At 41.4% G+C, this 19,287-nt stretch overlaps 1 protein-coding gene across 2 annotated transcripts in view; it reads right to left on the bottom strand.

Annotated features, from left to right (window-relative positions):
- Positions 1-9,103: 9,103 nt before the first annotated feature.
- INF2 (inverted formin 2) overlaps positions 9,104-19,287 on the bottom strand; it is a 72,692-nt gene continuing 62,508 nt past the window's right edge. Inside the window, exons 21-23 of one of the 2 annotated variants that reach the window (XM_045015441.1) lie at positions 17,774-18,583; positions 16,392-16,448; positions 9,104-13,158 (exon numbers count right to left, since the gene is read on the bottom strand). In XM_045015441.1, coding sequence (XP_044871376.1) covers positions 16,393-16,448; positions 17,774-18,583 — 866 coding nt within the window. In that variant the 3' untranslated portion in view covers positions 9,104-13,158; position 16,392. The remainder of the gene's footprint in view (positions 13,159-16,391; positions 16,449-17,773; positions 18,584-19,287) is intronic. The other variant, XM_045015442.1, reaches the window with a different exon arrangement.

Here is a 19,287-nt window from a genome sequence, read left to right on the forward strand (position 1 = left end):
GTATTGTGTCCAGTTCTGGGCACCGCATTTCAAGAAAGCTGTGGAGAAATTGGAGAGGGTCCAGAGAAGAGCAACAAGAATGATTAAAGGACTAGAGAACATGACCTGTGAAGGAAGGCTGAAAGAATTGGGTTTGTTTAGTTTGGAAAAGAGAAGACTGAGAGGGGACATGATAACAATTTTCAGGTATCTAAAAGGGTGTCATAAGGAGGAGGGAGAAAATTTGTTCATCTTAGCCTCTAAGGATAGAACAAGAAGCAATGGGCTTAAACTGCAGCAAGGGAGGTTTAGGTTGGACATTAGGAAAAAGTTCCTAACTATCAGGATGGTTAAACACTGGAATAAACTGCCTAGGGAGGTTGTGGAATCTCCATCTCTGGAGATATTTAAGAGTAGATTAGATAAATGTCTATCAGGGATGGTCTAGACAGTATTTGATCCTGCCATGAGGGCAGGGGACTGGACTTGATGACCTCTTGAGGTCCCTTCCAGCCCTAGAATCTATGCATCTATGAATTGTAGGACTAGGACCTAATTTCTCACTCCTAATATCATGGTGGTCTCCCAGAGCACATAGTCCAATCATTTAGTAATGATTTTTTTAAAGTGGCATCCATTTCTCTGACTAGCATAAAGTAAATGTCATTTCAAACTGTCCATTACCACTACCACGGATCAAGAAGGTGATAGAATGCCTGGGAAAGGACGTTTGCTGGCACCTTAGACCTCTGTGAAAGATACTAGCCTATGAGATCAATATCTAAAGGACAGTTTGCTTTTGAAAACCCTATGGGTTTATTGTAGCTTATTGTTATATCATTTGGTCTACATGGGCTACTAATAATATCTGATCAGACAATGGACTTACCCATGGAGATGTAAGGCAGTCTACCACATCTAACCAATAATACCCTGCTCTTATATAAGCCTTTCCTTGGTATATCTCAAACCATTGTGCAAGAGATGGAGTAACATGAATTTCTTTTCACAGATGGGGAAAATAGACAGAAAGATAAGTGGCTTACTTGAGGTGGCAGAATGGAAATAGACTTCTGGTCACCTGACTCCTCGTCTAGTGGCCTGTCCACTGATTCCTGTTGCCTCCCTCACCTAGAGGACCTAGCTGTCTCAGTGGCAGACTGGAGGGAATATATGAAACAATGTAATAACTCCCTAGCAGAACATTTGAGTGCCCCCCGCCCCATTAAGCCACCAACATGAAAGTGGTGGAGAGAAGAAGCCTACTGCCTTGCAAACGTGGTGTGAAAAGATGCGGGAAGCCACCGATGGCGCAGGGAGAGGGCATTCAGAACTGCCCAAGACAAAAAAAAAGAAAAAAGATGTGAAGATGCTTCCTGGTTTCCTTGGCTACCTACTGACATTTTATAACAAACTTTACCAGTCGTCTTCATCACTAACCTCAAGAGGAAAGCAGGTGGAAACACTGCCTATTGCACTTCAAATGGCAAGGAAGCTAAGATCTATAGGCAGTGGGAAGACTTCTCTAAGGATTGCAGGTAAACGTCTACTTCTTTAAATAATTTGTGTAGCAGCAATAACTACCACACTGACCATGCATTTGTGCACAGGCTTAACATACATGTGAGTAGCACCATTGACCTTAATGGCACTATGAATAAAGTTATTCTCAGGCATATTTGTTGGACTGAAGCCTTAGTATTTATATAATACTTTGTATTTCCCAAGTTCTGGATTAACATTAATTAATGAATTTTAAAAGTGATTTGCAAAGGGATACACAAGTCAATGATAGAGTTGGGATTAGAACTCCAAAATTTAACAGTTCCCAGTCCTATACTACTGCCCTAACAACAATTCTACAGTAACCCAAACCAACTCTCATCCCAAAAACCCAGCACCTTTTATATTGATGACAATATATTCACTCACTTTATAATATCCACAGTAAACTTGGGAACAATGGCACCTAGGTTAAAAGAAAGTGTTAAGACTGTTGGCTTGTGGTTTTTAATCTTTATGAACAAGAGCTTTGCATTAGAAACCCGCAAAAGCATCAAATCAGTCAAAGTTACATTTGATTTATGTATGAAATGGAATCACTTCAAATTTTAGAAAGCCAACAGCTAAAGACCTAAAGTAGCAAATGAGCATTATTTATATCTGCTGTCTACTTGAAGTCTCTCACTGCGACTTTCCATAATGATTTTTGTACAATCACTAATGCTTTCCCAAAGGTAAAATAGATTTTTATTTCTTTTATGCAAGCAACTTAATGTATCCTCTTTAGGATCTTACAGTCTTTGTATTAAAGTTGTACAGATGTTTGTAATTACTCTAGCAGTGTAAGTGAGGATTTTATTACTGTGAACTATCTTAATAAGCAATAATCCTTTTGGTGTTATAAGTGTTAAGACTAAAATGAGATGATAAATATATTAGAAATAATCATCTTAAACTTCTACTGCTTATGCGTGTTAATTATGCTATTGGTGGAATCGGTAATAGACAATTAGGAAACTTTATTTTTTTCAGAGAACTGTTTTAAGTTATTACTGTAGGATTCTTATACAGGCAGAGCAACTTTTTTTTTGTAAACCTGTTTAAATATGAATATGTTATGTGCACTTATAGTTAATATGCTTTGAATGATAAAGGGGTTTATAACAAAGTGCCACCATAGATTATACTTTGAGAACCTCTAGAGAAATCCATGCTGTTAGACAGCTTAAGAGTTTACTAAAAAGAACAGGAGTACTTTTGGCATCTTAGAGACTAACAAATTTATTTGAGCATAAGCTTTCATGGACTACAGCCCACTTCATCAGATGAATAGAATAGAACATGTAGTAAGAAGATATATATACATACAGAGCACATGAAAAGGTGGAAGTTGTCATACCAACTCTAAGAGGCTAATTAAGATGAGCTATTATTAGCAGGAGGGGAAAAAAACTTTTGTAGTGATAATCAAGATGGCCCATTCCAGACATTCCATTCTATGCATCTGATGAAGTGCGCTATAGCCCATGAAAGCTTATGCTCAAATAAATTTGTTAGTCTCTAAGGTGCCACAAGTACTCCTGATCTTCATTCCAGACAGTTGACAAGAAGGTGTGAGGATACTTAACATGAGGAAATAGATTCAATTTGTGTAATGACCCAGCCACTCCCAGTCTCTATTGAAGCCCAAGTTAATGGTGTCTAGTTTGCAAATTAATCCTAGTTCAGCAGTTTCTCATTGGAGTCTGTTTCTGAGGCTTTTCTGTTGCAAAATTGCCACCTTTAAGTCTGTTACTGAGTGACCAGAGAGGTTGAAGTGTTCTCATACTGATTTTTGAATGTTATGATTCCTGATGTCAGATTTGTGTCCATTTATTCTTTTGCGTAGAGACTGTCTGGTTTGGCCAATGTACATGGCAGAGGGGCATTGCTGACACATGATGGCATATATCACATTGGTAGATGTGCAGGTGAACGAGCCTCTGATGGTGTGGCTGATGTGATTAGGTCCTGTGATGGTGTCACTTGAATAGATATGTGGACAGAGTTGGCATCGGGCTTTGTTGCAAGGATAGGTTCCTGGGTTAGTGTTTTTGTTGTGCGGTTGCTGGTGAGTATTTGCTTCAGGTTGGGGGGCTGTCTGTAAGTGAGGACTGGTCTGTGAGGGATCATCCTTCAGGATAGATTGTAGATCTTTGATGATGCGGTGGAGAGGTTTTAGTTGGGGGCTGAAGGTGACGGCTAGTGGTGTTCTGCTATTTTCTTTGTTGGGCCTGTCCTGTAGTAGGTGACTTCTGGGTACTCTTCTGGCTCTGTCAATCTGTTTTTTCACTTCAGCAGGTGGGTATTGTAGTTTTAAGAATGCTTGATAGAGATCTTGTAGGTGTTTGTCTCTGTCTGAGGGGTTGGAGCAAATGCGGTTGTATCTTAGAGCTTGGCTGTGGACAATGGATCATGTGGTGTGTCCTGGATGGAAGCTGGAGGCATGCAGGTAAGTATAGCGGTCAGTAGGTTTCCGGTATAGGGTGGTGTTTATGTGACCGACACTTATTAGCACAGTAGTGTCCAGGAACTGGACCGCTTGTGTGGATTGGTCCAGGCTGAGGTTGATGGTGGGATGGAAATTGTTGAAATCATGGTGGAATTCCTCTCAAGGGCTGCTTTTCCATGGGTCCAGATGATGAAGATGTCATCAATGTAGCGCAATGTAGAGTGGGGGCGTTAGGGGACAAGAGCTAAGGAAGCGTTGTTCTAAGTCGGCCATAAAGATGTTGGCATACTGTGGGGCCATGCAGGTACCCATAGCAGTGCCACTGACTTGAAGGCACTTTAGCTTGCATTGCAGTTAATGTTCAAGTGACCCTGCAGTGATATTTAAAGAAAAGCTGCACAAGAAGTTTCTGGCGATTAGAATATCTGCATCTTTACATACAAAATGTACTATTTTCAAGCATTTAAGAGGAGCCCTCATATCATTCTAATTAAATCATCTTAGCTATGCCTTAATAAACAGAGCAAGGACTGGCTTGCTATAGAAACGTGTGAAAATGAGACAATTATCTCATGGAATGCAGGTGGCTAGTTAAGGAATAGCAATTCTATTAGCATGCATAGAGGCGAGGAGCCAGAGCTTGATTGAAATAGGATATCCTAACTGAGATAATTCAGTTAAAGTAAATTTACCTACAACTGCCAGTATCGTGGCTATTTCTTTTCAATAGGCTGCTAAATCAACCTAATCCTAGGAGGGTTACCGATGTCTGTGCTATGACAGAATGCAAGCGGTGTATCTTTTTCACATAAATCTATTTTACCAATAGATTGAAAACATGTGATGTAGAAGCACACAATTTCCCAAAGTTAGGATTTAAATTCTTACTTTGTAAAAGGTTAGATATATTTTTTTAAAAGTCTTACTTACCTCTAACTTTGAGAGTCTTTGCTCAGCTCAATTTTCAGTTCCTAGAGTTATTGAAGATACATAGCTACATTATCATGTCCGACCTTATTATCTGTAGTGGATATTTGAAAGCCCATTCATCTGCTTCAAAAACCTGACATTTCCTTTTTTGCAGACATACTAGCTCAGAAGCTTTATCTTAAAAGCTGACTTGAAAGTAAAGTGAATCTATATGTATTAGTTTAAAATGTGAAATATATAACTATTAATAGAATATTGGGATTGAAAGGGACATCAGGAAGTCATCTAGTCCAACCTCCTGCTTAAAGCAGGACCAATCCCCAGATTTTTACCCCCAGTTCCCTAAATGGCCCCCTCAAGGATTGAGCTCATAACCCTGAGTTTAGTAGCCCAATGCTCAAACTACTGAGCTATCCTTCAGGAAACATGGTAATGTAATAAAACGACTTGTTTGCTAAGTAAAGAGAAGCCAACTAACTATAAATCTAAGATGTATAAATACAGAAAGCTAATCAATCACATATATAGCAGGTTTCCAATCATTGGAGAGTACATACTTTTGATTGTCTCACAATGAGCAACATTGTTACAATAGGTATTTAGTATTTTGCTTGTTTCAAGGATTTGGTAATGTGATGTTATTAATTTTTGTGATTTCACAATTTTTTTTGTCTTCTCATTATTTTTTGAGATCTTTATAAAGAGATAAAGATGTTCAAGAAAACCGTAAACACGGTTTTAAACCAAATCAGGGATCTTAATTCCTACTCAATAAGCAAACTATTTAACATCCTACCCTCAAGAGTCTTTTTACTCTCAACAATGTCAGGAAAAGTTGTATGGTCTTCAAGGAGCCACAAGACTCTGGTTTCGGAGAGGTTTTAAAGGGACAGCAGCAACTTTAAATTTACTCTTCAGTTTGTGACTGTATGTATGTTGTTATTGTTAGAACAAAAAATATGTATTAAGACACCAAAACAAGGGGAGCTGTGAATGGTGTTGTTTATTACCAGTATTTTAAGTTACTCACCTATTTCTGATTTAGTTAAATAATGTCTAGATTTTGAGAGAAAGACTTGGAATGAGGAAGGGAGAAAGAGGTAATGCTAATGTTTAGCAAATCTGCTGTAATATTGTCTTTCCTTTTGTTGAGTGCTGCTTGTCTATAAGAGCCCTGATAAATTCAAGATAATTGCTCATGATATACAGGCGTTCAAGGTCTACTCTATAGCAATGCATGAGTGATCATTCTTTGCTCCTCTGTTATATCAGTGCTGGATTAAATTAGAATCCGTATTTAAAAACAAGTTTTTTTCCCCTTAAGGTCTGCCAGCTTTTCCATTATAATCCTGCTTTTTTTGAAAGTTTATTCATTAGCTATTTTAAAACCATTTCCGGTGGGACACCTGCCTTGGCAAATGTGCATGATCCTTATCCAGAATGATCACAGAGCTGCTGTGTGCCGAAGAGTGTGAAAGATAAATCAAGAGTAGCACGTATGTAGTGCTGGGAGCCCTGTCATATACCAATAAGGTAGCCTTGGTACTGTGCACATTCATAAAGAACACGACTGTACTTCTTAAGGATCGTGACAAAGGAATTTCTTCAGTGTCTTCATTAGGGACTGTATGACTCAGGGGCTTAGTGACAGACTATAAAATTTTCAGTCTCTAGGATGGTGGTTGGACTCCAGACAGGTAGTGGTTGAAGAGATTTACCATGTGTTTGCTATCGTGTGGCGTATGTGAAATGAATTTGTGGTCTTTGTCCAAATCCCTGTGGACAGCCATGCATGTCACGAAACCTGGCCTCTGTTATGCAGGAGCTCAGGCTTGATGATCATAATGACCACTTCTGACCTCAAAATCTATTGAGAACACAAAATTCCAATTGGCCCTCCTTCCCACCCATGTTTGCAGAGAGGCTAAGGACTGAATATACACAAACTACCCTCTCGCCTTTATAAGCGTTAGGGTTGCTACAGCACGTCCATGAGATGGTTGGGGAAAAACTTGAACCACTTGTACCTATGCTTTAGTTGCCTCGTGGATAGCAGAAGCCTTTTATCTCCAGAGCTAGCTGTGTGGTAACTTCCCCAAGAAATGCGCTCACTGAACATGGTAAGAAACCCATAACTTTTCATCCTTTCTCCTTTTCATTGGGTGTTACGTTCCTGTTGACCATTTTCAGGATTAAAGTATCTTCCTGAAAGGGCCTCTGGACTTGTGACTGCCACCAACTTTTCTGAACCACCCTCTGCAGCTCCTGTATCTGGTGCTAGTCATGTAAGTGGCAAAACAAGTAGGGGAAAAGACACTGATGGAGTCCAGTGGCTCCCAAAGGAACAGCTGTCCAGATCATGGGGCAATGGTTTGCCTAGTGAATGGGGGCTCTGTCCTGCAAGGCCCTGAGACCCAGATCCTCAAAGGTATTTAGGGTCCTAACTTCCACTGATTTCACCCTAACCCAGAATTGTCCGAGAGCTACTGTATAACTGTGCACAGTGCATCAAAGGGACGCACTGATTTCAGTGGAAGTTAGGAGCCAAAATATTTAAATTGAGGATCAGGGCCTGGGTAGCTAGTGATTTCAATGGGAGTGGGTCAAGCCTTATGTCTCAAAGTAAATCTGTGAGATCTGGAAAGAATGTAGCTAGAAGAACTGTAGATTCCCTTCATTCTTCTTCTTCCCTCTGTGTATGTGTGTGTATATGTTTGTAGGCAAAAGCCTACCTAGTTCAGCTGTACTGATGACTTCCATTTTGTAATCACTCTATCGGACTTCCTCAGTTGCCTTAGCCTGTCGTTAAGCCCTAACCCCACTCAAATCAGGCTACATTCTGAAATAAGTGTTTGACCTCTTTGAATGCTGAATAACTGTAAAGGGTTCTGTGTACCCAGAAGTGGCTGAATCAGCCTTAATCAGTATGTAGGTGTTGTCAGCAAAAGATACCAAACTTCCAAGAGATACTGGTAAATATAGATAGCCATCCAACCAAGGGGGCTTAATAACTATATCCAAACCAATTCAATAGGGGCTGATTGGATTATTATGGATGCCACATAAAGGAAACAACAGTTCTCCCTTTCCCCCAATGCCTCCTAGTCCTGCAGGAGAAAATCTTCTCAGAACAGGTTTTTGATGTATATCCTGGCTTGTCTTGGAAAATGAAATCTTGTCAGCCGGGGCCCACCCTGGCTTTCCTCATCTGCGAGTGTATACAGGCCAAACCATTCTGAAAACTCTATAGGAAGCATGCTTGAAAGGGGAGAGCAACAGCTTGAAAACTTTTATTTCAATGGCATCAACCTGGTTGTCAATATGCCTCACTTTAGCATCTGGTTTAGTTCATTGTGCAGACATCCTTTGAAGTCTACTCTAATTCCTGAAAGGCAATTGATCTAGCTTTGGGGTTACTGCTCCCGCCCAGAGATGGTAGTTTCTTGGCTTGCTGTGGAGTTTTTCTCTCTTGTGGTTTCAGAGTAGCAGCCGTGTTAGGGTGTATCTGCAAAAAGAACAGGAGTACTTGTGGCACCTTCCCTCGAGCATGTTAGTCTCTAAGGTGCCACAAGTACTCCTGTTCTTCTCTCTTGTGGGTTCAGCAAGGAAGCACTAGCCAAACGTTCAGTAGAATCCTGACGTGGTGCAAAGAAGTTTTATCACGATCACAGCATTATTACATATTTTCTACTGGTTTTAAGCCCTGAGTGTCGGAGGTAATCTCTTTGCAGGCTTTGGGCAATAAGTTGTCTAGGCCAGTTGAATTTTAAAGATGATGAGCTTTTGCCCAGTTGGGCCCTAAGGCAGTGGCATCGTTAGGGAGTTTTGCTCTATACTGTCTGGCTCTGAATGGTGCCGTTTTACCCGAGTTTTTACACAAGATTTTCATGGCAAACACTGTAAGGATTTAAGAACCTATTGTGAGTTAGTTTGTGTCCTAGTACCAATCAAGGTGTGTGTGAGTGTGTCATATATATGTATAGTGTGTGTGTACACTACATGTACTGCAGCCTCCATTTTTACAGCCCCTCGTGGGAAATTACAGGTCCCAGTTTTCTCCATTGTAGTGAAGGCTCTAGACAGGAACAAACCATTTTTCACACCGTTACACAAAAAGTGACTGAGCGCTGGTGGAACACAGAATACTCCATGACTGAGTTTGGTTTTTGATGAATTATTACGCAATAAAGAAAGGCAGGATTTCATATAGTGCTGATTTATTATTGGTAAGCTCTATCTTTTACTCCAAATAGAGTACTGTGTACAGAAAACCAATCCTTTACATACAGAAAGCCAGAAACATTAAGCTGTAGAACTAAGCTTTACATTTAGAAGGGATGAAAATTGGTTAACTTTTACATTTATCTGTAAATTTCCTTAACGGACAGTTTGGTGCTTCTCTAGTCTTCTCTCCCAAATAGCACATAACAAGTGAATCAAATAATGAAGAGACCATGGCAGACAGGTATTTGCATAACTTTTGTACACAAAAGCCATTTTAGCCCCATTCTACACACAACTCCCATTGACATTGTACTGAATGTGGAAATTGTTAGCACCATGTGAAAGTCAAAAACTATTGTAAATTCATAGACAAGGTCAGTATGAGAGAAAATAACTCTGTGAAAATTATTACTAACTGTATGCCACCAACAGTGTGCTTAATAGCCAAGTAGGAGACAAAGTCCAAAGAGCTTGCAGTGTAAGGCTCTCGTCCTGCAAAGATTGCCACACATGCTTAACTTGACCTACTGACTTCTGTGGCTTCTACTTAAGTGCATAAAGTTAAGCTTGTGCATAGCCTTTGCAGGATGACGCTTTAGGCACTGTACAGATGTTGGAGAGGGGTGGAAAAGGAATGCAGCTGAAAAGTGAAATGTACTATTAGTTTCACAATTTGATTTATTTTCTGTTTCTTTTCACTGCGGGAAGGACTGAGATTCTCTGGGATAAGACTGTGTTAAGTTAGTGATTCCAGTAGGAATATTTATTTAGGCTACAATGTAATATGTTAACTTTATAGTTATAATCACCATAACTATCTGTAACCATACAAAATAGTGTGGAATCCTCCCCACCCCGCAACAAACAGGAAAGTTGTGAATTCATCTTTTCCATTTTTTTAATTCTAAATTTTTAACTATTTCTTCAAAATGTTGAAACAAAGAAGAAAAAAAACACCTACCTCTAATGCAAGGAACTTGAAAAAAAGGTGTTTGAATTTATTTATACCATAGATTAATCATGCAGATGCTGCTCAATACTAAAATTCTTGAAAGAAAAGTGAATTTCTTTCTGAGGGCCAAATTCACTGCTCTGCTGGCATAAATGGATGCAACTGCACTGAAACAAATTAGAAAGGCCTTGCCTACACCAGCACTGAATTTGGCCCTGAGGTGACTAGTAAGAAATCATGAGGAATACTTAGTTCTTTTGGGAGAAAATGGGTGGGCGCTTCTCGCAAAGATCACAGGTAAAATACAGCCCAAAATTAGACATCCCACTCAGACAGCCTTCCTCTTCCCACCCTGTCTCAGTCACCTGTACTCTTGCTAAATTATTCCTGTGACAAAATTGGAACTGCTCTGTCATGATTTATGAACAGTGAGTGTTGACCTGGCTTTTGGGACGTTTACTGTGTGAATATATTGGTTTAGTTTAGTAGGTGGCTATAAAGAAAACAAGCAGGAAGGGAAGAAGATTGGCTCAGGATAAGCCACATCTCAGCAAACACTTGAGTGTTGTTCAGTGAGCAATGCCCATACTCTTATAGCATCAATATTTTACCTCCTCCCAAGCCAACCTGCAAAACTAGTTTTGTCCAAAGGGACAAAGGCCAAGAATGTGAGAACAAAGGAACTCTGACAGTTTAGGAAGGGGTGCTCTCTGCAGAGAGACGAGTTGTCGTTTGGGGGAACCAGACTAAGATGCAGGCATTCGCTGGATTGTCTGAAGAAATTAGGCCTGACTAGGTGACCCTGAGGGGATGGTAAGCCTTTGGGTAAGATGGACAAGTGTGGACTATTTGTCCTAAAATGCTTTTTCTCTACATGCTTTGTTACTATAAGTAAAACGATCAATACTCCGGTTTCAATAAGGCAGTTTTGTCACTATACACCACCAGCTCTTGAAGGGAAGAACCATAAATGCGGAACCCAATCAGACCTGCTGGGTAAGCATGGTTGAGTCCCAGGGTACTGAAGCCCAGCTCCCAGTCTGAATGGGAGAACTGTAGAATTCCACCCTGGGATAGGTAAAGGCCTGACACTTGAGGGGGTGCATCCAGAGAGACCAAAAAGGGAGCTGGGTGCAGCTAGCCCTCCAGCCATCACCATTACAACGGTGATTGACCCCTAAGCTCTTTTGTGTGTGTGTGTGTGGTTTTTTTCTCATGACGAAGGGTCACATTCACTGCTGATAGCTCCACTGAAGGTAATGAACCTCTACATATTTACACCAGTGGTGAACTTGATTTCAAATGCAGCTTTGCTACACTGCTACAGAGGATTTCCGCAGCTGAATCTGATAATGGCAGCGCTCCATTCTAAACTGGTAGTTGCTGTAGTTAACCAATTTTCACCACACTCCAAGCAAAGTTTTTAGTTAAAGGTAGCCCCTGTTTTAATTCTGAACTTCGTCCAGTACAGATGTTAGTAAATGACACTTGATCAAGTCTTAATAAGCAATGCAAAATAGCTTAGCCTGAACACTATTATATATGCTAAGCAAGTTACTGTATATAGGCATGATTGCTAAAAGTAATGATTTTCTACACAGTTCCCACTGCAATCTAATATTGCAATACAGCTTGAACAAACATATAGAATTTTAAATTGACAGCTATGTACAAAATTATATGGTACAAGGTTATTATAAAACATAATTCAGAAATAAAGCTCTGATTTCTTAACACAAAATACTGCAGGTTCCCGGATTTAAAGCACAAATTGCATAACTATTTTTTTAAACTGAAACAGACTCTAAACATTCTGTAGTTTGATTCCAAGTGCCTTTGAGTGCATGCAGCAGGCAATAAATATTCAGAACCAGAGATTTGCCAAATAATAGTTTTAAATATTATGAATGGATCACCCTAGAAAAATCTCTTCCTGTTTCTTTAACAAAATAGATACTCTAGGCCCCAAACCTGCAAAGACTTATGCATGTGTCTAACTTTATGCATGTCAGAAGTTCCACTGAACTCCAGAGGACTATTCACATGCTTAAAGTTAATGTGTGTTTAAGTCTTTGCAGGATCCAGGCCTTAGGACTTGTGTATATGGAGAGTTAGTGTGCAGCAAGCTGGAGTGCAGTACCCCAGCCTGTCACGCGAACTAACAGGCAGTGCGGACCCTCCGAATGCCCACTAGAAGTTCTGTAGTGCACTTTGATCTATTCCCATTTGAAATAGGTAGAATATGGCCCCAAACTGAAACTGGAGTAGATCAAAGTGCACTGAAAAACTTCTAGTGTGTGTTACCAGGGTCCACATGAGTGCACAGTACATTTGAACTCCAACTTGACACAAACTAACTCTCCATATAGACAAATCCTTAGTGTTCAAACAGCCAGCTGTTCACTACAATACATTTTCCTTTAATAGAGATCCCCTGTCTAAAATGATAGCAAGGGAAAGTATGTTCATCTGAATTGGGTCTTTTATTTGGTCCAACATCAGTTCCAATTGTTGGTAGGGCACTAGAGTGGGAAGTAACAGATTTCCAATCAGATGCTGATGACAGTGCCTAATTTTACCCATAATTCAGTTTTGGAGGAACTACTGTCTTTAAAATGACTCATGGGGTAAAATGCTGCAGTCATTACCCAGGCCATGGCCTCATTGTCTTCAGTAAGAGTTTGGCCTAGGAAGGGACTGCAAGATTTGACCCCAAATGAAGTTTATCAGAGGCCTATTCCTATCAGCCCTCGATACATGGAACTCCCATCAGCTTCCACAGAAGTTCTGGGCATGGAGCGTTTTCAGCATCAGACCGTGGCAGCATTCACATAAGGCACATTCTGAAGGTGCTTAAGTCTCTTGCATCTGGCGGTTATTTGCTGGATACATAGACTCCCCAAGGAAGGATTAGTGAAAGACCATTTTAGAAGAAACTTTACATCCCAAGATATTACTACAAACATGATCAGTAATGGAATTTCAACACTGCGGAACGTACAGAGAATGGCAGCATTATATGGATATGTCAGCATTTCACTGACTCCTCGTTATTTATTCTTCTGCTTTGTTGTGACACCTGTGGGAGAGAATATAAAACAATTACAACAACAAAAAAGTTGTGGTCAGGGGTGTGTGTGTGTGTTCACGTGTGCGTATCCCGTACATGATGTACTAGTTGGGAAAATTGGTTTTAAATCCATCAAATAACCAGGTGCCCCAATGCACTTTAAAAAAAAAAAGGGAGCGAGAAGAAGAAAAAACAAAAAAAATGGTAAAACTATTAATGTATGTACTCTATGAAAACTCTATTTCATTCATGCACTGAGATTCTAACTTTGTTTGAAGAGTTTAACCAACCATCTTCTTTGTTCTGGAGCTGGTCACTGCTAATAATTCAGCACAGTACTTTAAAAAATAAATGCCATGTTCTCCATGCGGAATGCTGGAATATACTAGGTTTTCAGCTGTTTGGAAGTTAGACACACCAAGCTTTGGGACTAACATTGCTTCCTCTGCAGGAGCTGGCAGTTTTGCCATTGACTTGGGCATTGATCCCACAAGTAAATCTGAGGAGACAGACATCTCGCTGCCTTCACCCAGAGCTGCATGCAGGCATGGGGTTTTTCTAGCACAAAGTAACTTGCATAAATGGAATTGTGAATGGAGCACAGTGGGGCCTTTAGTTTTAGCATAGTGGTGGTGAAAGACATTTGGCATGGACTTAACTGAATTGTCCCAGTGTGTCAATTTCCAGAAAGAAAACACCAAAATTCCAATGTCGAGGAATTCTACTTTTGCACAGTCTTATTCAGGTGAGTAGTACCATTGAAGACAATGAGGTTACTCAGGTGAGTTAGGCACTTCAGGAAGTGTTTGCAGGATCGGAGCCTTAATCTGTAAATGTTAAGGTGCTGTCTAGCTCATTGACTAAACAAAACCTCCTCCAGATTTCATGCATATTTTACAGATATGGACACCATTACTAAAGATGTACACACCCATGAGAGTGAATAATTAGAGTCTAGTGGCAGATGAGAACATTTAAGGGACACCCTCAGCTGTGAATTGCCTTTACTTTTACTGCTTTCTTTCAGGACCTTTACAGCTATGGGCTTGATCCAAAGCCCACTGAAGTCAGTGGAAAGACCCATTGATTTTCAACCAATTTTGGATCCGACCCTTAATGTAAATTCTTGTGTGTGGCTTTCTTGTGTATTCCAAGGCCAGTCCCAAAAACCTGGATGTGCCTCAGGTCTTGTCTGAGAAGAGATGTCATAAACACACATACGGTCATCTCTCTCCAAACATTGCTAATGTTCTTGACGCTACTCTTCTGACATAAGATGGCTCAGTCCCTGGTACCCTGACCTGTGTCTCAAATGTGAATTATTGCTGCTCTTTGCCGCTGCTCCTGTCAACCTTTGGATTCTTAAAGGCAGCACAGCAGCTTCCCACCTCTTTCAGGTGAGAAGCTGTAGAGAAGGGGTGTGACTGGTGCAGGAGGAGACAGGAGTCAGAACCCTAGGATGGTCACTCGCACATGCCCAGAACACTGGACGTTCCAGCACTTCCAGGAACGTCGCATGACCCCGTCCCCTCAGCATGGCTTTGTGTGCACTGCATGGGAGGGGTCATTCTGAAGAGCACATTGCCCAGCTCTCACTGGTGTGACCTTGCACTCATGCTGGTGATGGAGGCAGAGAAGAACATTCTTCATTATGGCATCCTCAGTGTGATACTGGAGACAACCACACCTGGTTTTGTCTTAGTACCACATGGGGGACAAACAACCCCAAAAGAGGACGAAATGACCTTCTTACAGAACACATAGTGCTCTGGCTAATCCTTGGTTACCAAAATGGCTGAGAGAAATTGATTCCTGTCATGATAAATTAGAGCAGCCTTCAGGCTACTGATGCAGAAAGTACCAAAAAAAAAAAAAAAGTCTTAGCAGAGGTTCCCATGGCTTCTATTTCATCACCAATAAATGACTGGCTAAGAGGAGTATTAGTTCCTGGGGATCACTAGGGAGGGATACCCAATATTCTTACATAGCAAGAAACTGCAGACTCTGTAGAATAAATACATTTTGTTCATAAAATCAGGCATTCAGAGAGTTCAGATCATTGGTTCATTTCATTATGGCTGCTTATGATTAGAATGCAAAGGAAAACATGTAACTATGCAATTTCAGTACATGTAACTATGCAATTTCCCTCCTGTCCCCCTTAATATAAATAAAGGCAAACCTTGGAAAATGGTTTTGGAGCACTTGATAGAGAGTTTCAGAAAAATTGGGTTTACCCATAGCTGCTTTGTCTCAAACAAAGCAAAATTAGGCCCCAAACCTGGGCTATGTTTACACTAGCACTTTTGTTGGTAAAACGTATGTTACTCGAGGTGTGAAAAAATACCCGCCCCCCCCGAATGACATAACTTACACTGACAGAAACGCCGGTGTGGACAGTGCTATGTCAGCAAGAAATGCACTCCTGGAGACATAGCTACCGCCAGGAGGCTTAATTATACAGACCGGAGAGCTCTCTCTGGTCAATGGCTACATGGGAGATCTTACAGTGGTGCAGCTGCATCGGTACGGCTGTGTCGCTGTAAGCTCTCTAGTGAAGACATGGCCCTGGAAAGATGTATACATGTGCTTAACTGTAAGCAGCTGCATGCTCCATTCACTTCCATGGATTACTCATGAGCCTAATTTTAAGTACATGCACATGTTTTGCAACACCAAGACCTTAGCACGTAAAATTTAGATTTCAGTTGGGCTGGTAGTCCTGTATGAGCAGAATTTCTCCCCTCGTCCACTATTCTGCTTTAATAATTCCAATAAAGCGGTTAAAATAACTCTGTAATGGATAAGCCCCATCCACAATCGTGAGCCTTAGGGAGGAGCAGTTGCCTCTTTCACAGGATGAATGTACTGAAGTTACATTTTTACAATTTTTGGAAAAAATAATAATCAGACAAAAGCAAGGCCTCCAGTTATTCTAGCAAACTGGGTTTGCTCGGTTTAAGTAATTAACACCAGACTTTATGGTCTCTGCTGGGAAAGGTAGATTGGCTGCTGCTGACGTAAAAGACAGACATGTGGGACCTGATCCTGCAGCACTGGGAGTATTGCCACTGACTCCAATGGGGCAGGATCAGACCCTAGGACAGCAAAAATCACAAACACATAATCAGATATTAAGGCAAAAAGCTTAGTTGCCGTAATGATTACTGATGGCATCATAAAGTGTAAAGTCCCAGTGCTGGGGTTAGTTCACATAAAAGCAACGTTGCGTGTTTACATACCTCACTGTATCACACAACGACTTTTGGTTTTATTATCTCCAGTATCAATGTCAACCTCTGCTTTTAAATAAAAGAGAGACACTAAATATATCTGCCCGCTGTGACATAAAGGTAACAACATGGAACGTCATAGGACAGAGACTGTCCTCTAGGAAACATGATTAGTTTATATTTCTTGGGACTAAAAACTATTAGTTTAGTCAATAGCTAAAAACAGTCTGAAAACTTAAACGATTAAATTGTGCTTGGGGCCGACAGTGGCCACCCAAGGAGTAAAGTGGAGTAAAAGCTCCCGCCCCATCCCGCCGCATGGGAAACACACCATTGGATCATGTCTCCAGCCGTGGAGGTGAGAAGAGCAGGAACTGCATGCCCAATATTCTCTCCCCTTTACTCATGAGGGAGGAGAAGGGGTGGAGAGTTGGGAGAGGCATAGGTCTACCACTGTCTTTCCTGTCTGCTGACATGGCACATGTGGGGTTTGGGGCAGCAATGGGAATACACTGTGTCAGTCCTCTAGAAGATACAGCAGATTTCCCCATGAATCCCAAGTCAGACGGAGGGCTCTGGAGCAACTGTGCCAGAGAGTCCCCCAGTCCTTCCTGGGGCGGCACAGTTCCACGTACTCGGGGCTACATCTAAAAGCTGTCTCTAGATGTGATCTTTTGCACAAGCATCAGTGTGATTTCCCCCTCCCCCCAAGATGTGTGCTTGCATATTTAAGACTAAGGAAGGGTCACACTGAAATACACCTGAATTTTACACTGCATGACACTAATTCTCATGCAGAATACTCTTGTAACTGATGTCTTGGGGAAAACCTCATAAAAATTGGGTGATGGGAGCACGGGGAAGAGTTTTAATCACACTTATATTAAAGATACATTTATAAATAGTTTATATGGGGTTAACAAATGATTAATAGATGTTATAATGAATGGTTAGTCTCATCTATAGTAAATGGTTAATCACTGTTTACAGAGTCCAATGGATCAGTTTGTTGCATCTAACTCTAACTTACAACTATCTGTAGCACCTTTGACAGATGTGCTTATCACCATCTGTACTGTACTCCATGCTTTTTATTGATCCGTTAATCATTAACCCTTCATAAACTATTTATACATGCCCCTAATGGCTAGTGGGACCAATGTTTTTGCATTGTTTAACCAGTCTCCGATGTTAAAGGACATCTGCATTAAACAGTGTTTTTCCTGAGGATGGTAAAACTCCTATTGACTTCACTGGTGCAGGACTGGGCCCTAAAAGAGGATGGAATACTTTTAATTAAAAAATCTCAGAGAGCTGAAGATGAGAACTCCAGTCTCCTGTATTTAGCTAAAGGGTTGTTAATCTCCATATGCTGCACTGAAATGTGTTACCTGACTGGCTTTTGCTCTGTCGTCTCTTCTTTCTCCGTTTCCCAGACCCTCTTTGCCTTTCCTTGTCAGTAAGTGCTTGCGCCGGAGGGACTGTTGCTGAGCAAGAAGAATCAGTCACTGGCTCTTCTGAGAAGGATTTCTCCTGAGAGGTGTCCAGCAATGAGTCCACGGCAGGGTCATTTTCTTTCTCTGTCTCCCTTACCTCTGTATGCTGAGAACTCAACTCTTTGGTTGGAGTCATTTCAGCACCGTCAGGTGCTAGTTCAACTCTGGTTTTAGCCTCGTTCCCAACTGCATCACTTGGTTGTGATGTTTGTTCATTAGACACCGGGCCTCTTTCTAACTGCGCGGGTCCGAATGCACTGTTTTTATCTCCTGAGATGGAGCCGTTCAGTTCCTCTTCTAAACCAATGCAGTTGCCTGAAGAGCTGCTTGCAAACTTTATAGTTGTTCCTGGGTTCAATGGCGCAAACACAATGGGGTTGTATTCCACGTTCTCTGGAAAGCTACATGAGCCATTGATCTGCTGAATACTCACTCCATTGTTGGGCTGATGGGTTCCCTCAACTTCAGCTGAAGGTTGGAAGCTCCTGTCAGTACAGGGCTGTTGTGGCGAATTTCCTCCAGCTCTGTCTTTAGGAAGCACTTCGTTGGAAGCTGGTGCCTCTTTGACAACTTTACCGGTAGCCCTTGCAATGGCAGCAGCTTCTGAGGCAGGAGTGTTTTCTGTGTGCTGACTGCTATCCTTTTGCTTGGTCTCATAGGCACTTTCCTTCGCTGCTGCTGCTTCTGAAGCATCAACGCTCTTTCCTTTAAACGGACAACACAGGGTCAGGCACAGTTGTTCAGTTTAGCGTGTGGCCGTCAACCAACAACAATGGGTTGTCTGAGTGTAATCTGACCACCTGCAACGTGCCCCAGGCTAACGGCTCAGGGCAAAGGGGCCAATGAATTTATAATGGCCACATGCGGTCAGGAGCTTTTTATGTCTTATCCAAAAAACTACCCACTCCCAAAGCTTAGTGACCCCTAACATCACATGGGGGCATTTGGTTCAGAACCCAGACTCCCACACAGCAAAGCACTTCGGCACATACTTAATTTCGAGTATTTGCTTAGCTCCCAGTGACGTTAATCAGTTTCATTCCCACTGAAGTCAATGGAACTTAAACATGCTACACAGAAGCCTAGTGGAGGGGAGCTGAGGGTCAAAGAATTCCCAGCTGGCATCATGGGCCTGATCCTGCTGTCCAAGCCTCGTTGCAGTAAATAGCTCTGCCTGAGACAGGCCTCCAGAACTGCCCCCCTTCTGGGTTTCTCCCATCCAAGTACCAACCCTGCCTGACCCTGCTTTTTAAAGGGATTGCAGGAAGGCTGCAATTTGCAAGTTATCTCTTGTGGCAGGCCAGGCGATGCCCTGCAACAAGATCGTTGGCTGGTTTGCATCTGGGAATGGAGGCTACCGCCTCAAAAGCTGAAAGGAAGCTCACGCTGCAAATTTAGAAAATAAGCAT

Source organism: Mauremys mutica, chromosome 4 (assembly GCF_020497125.1).
Source record: "Mauremys mutica isolate MM-2020 ecotype Southern chromosome 4, ASM2049712v1, whole genome shotgun sequence".
Classification (NCBI taxonomy): Eukaryota; Metazoa; Chordata; order Testudines; family Geoemydidae; genus Mauremys; species Mauremys mutica.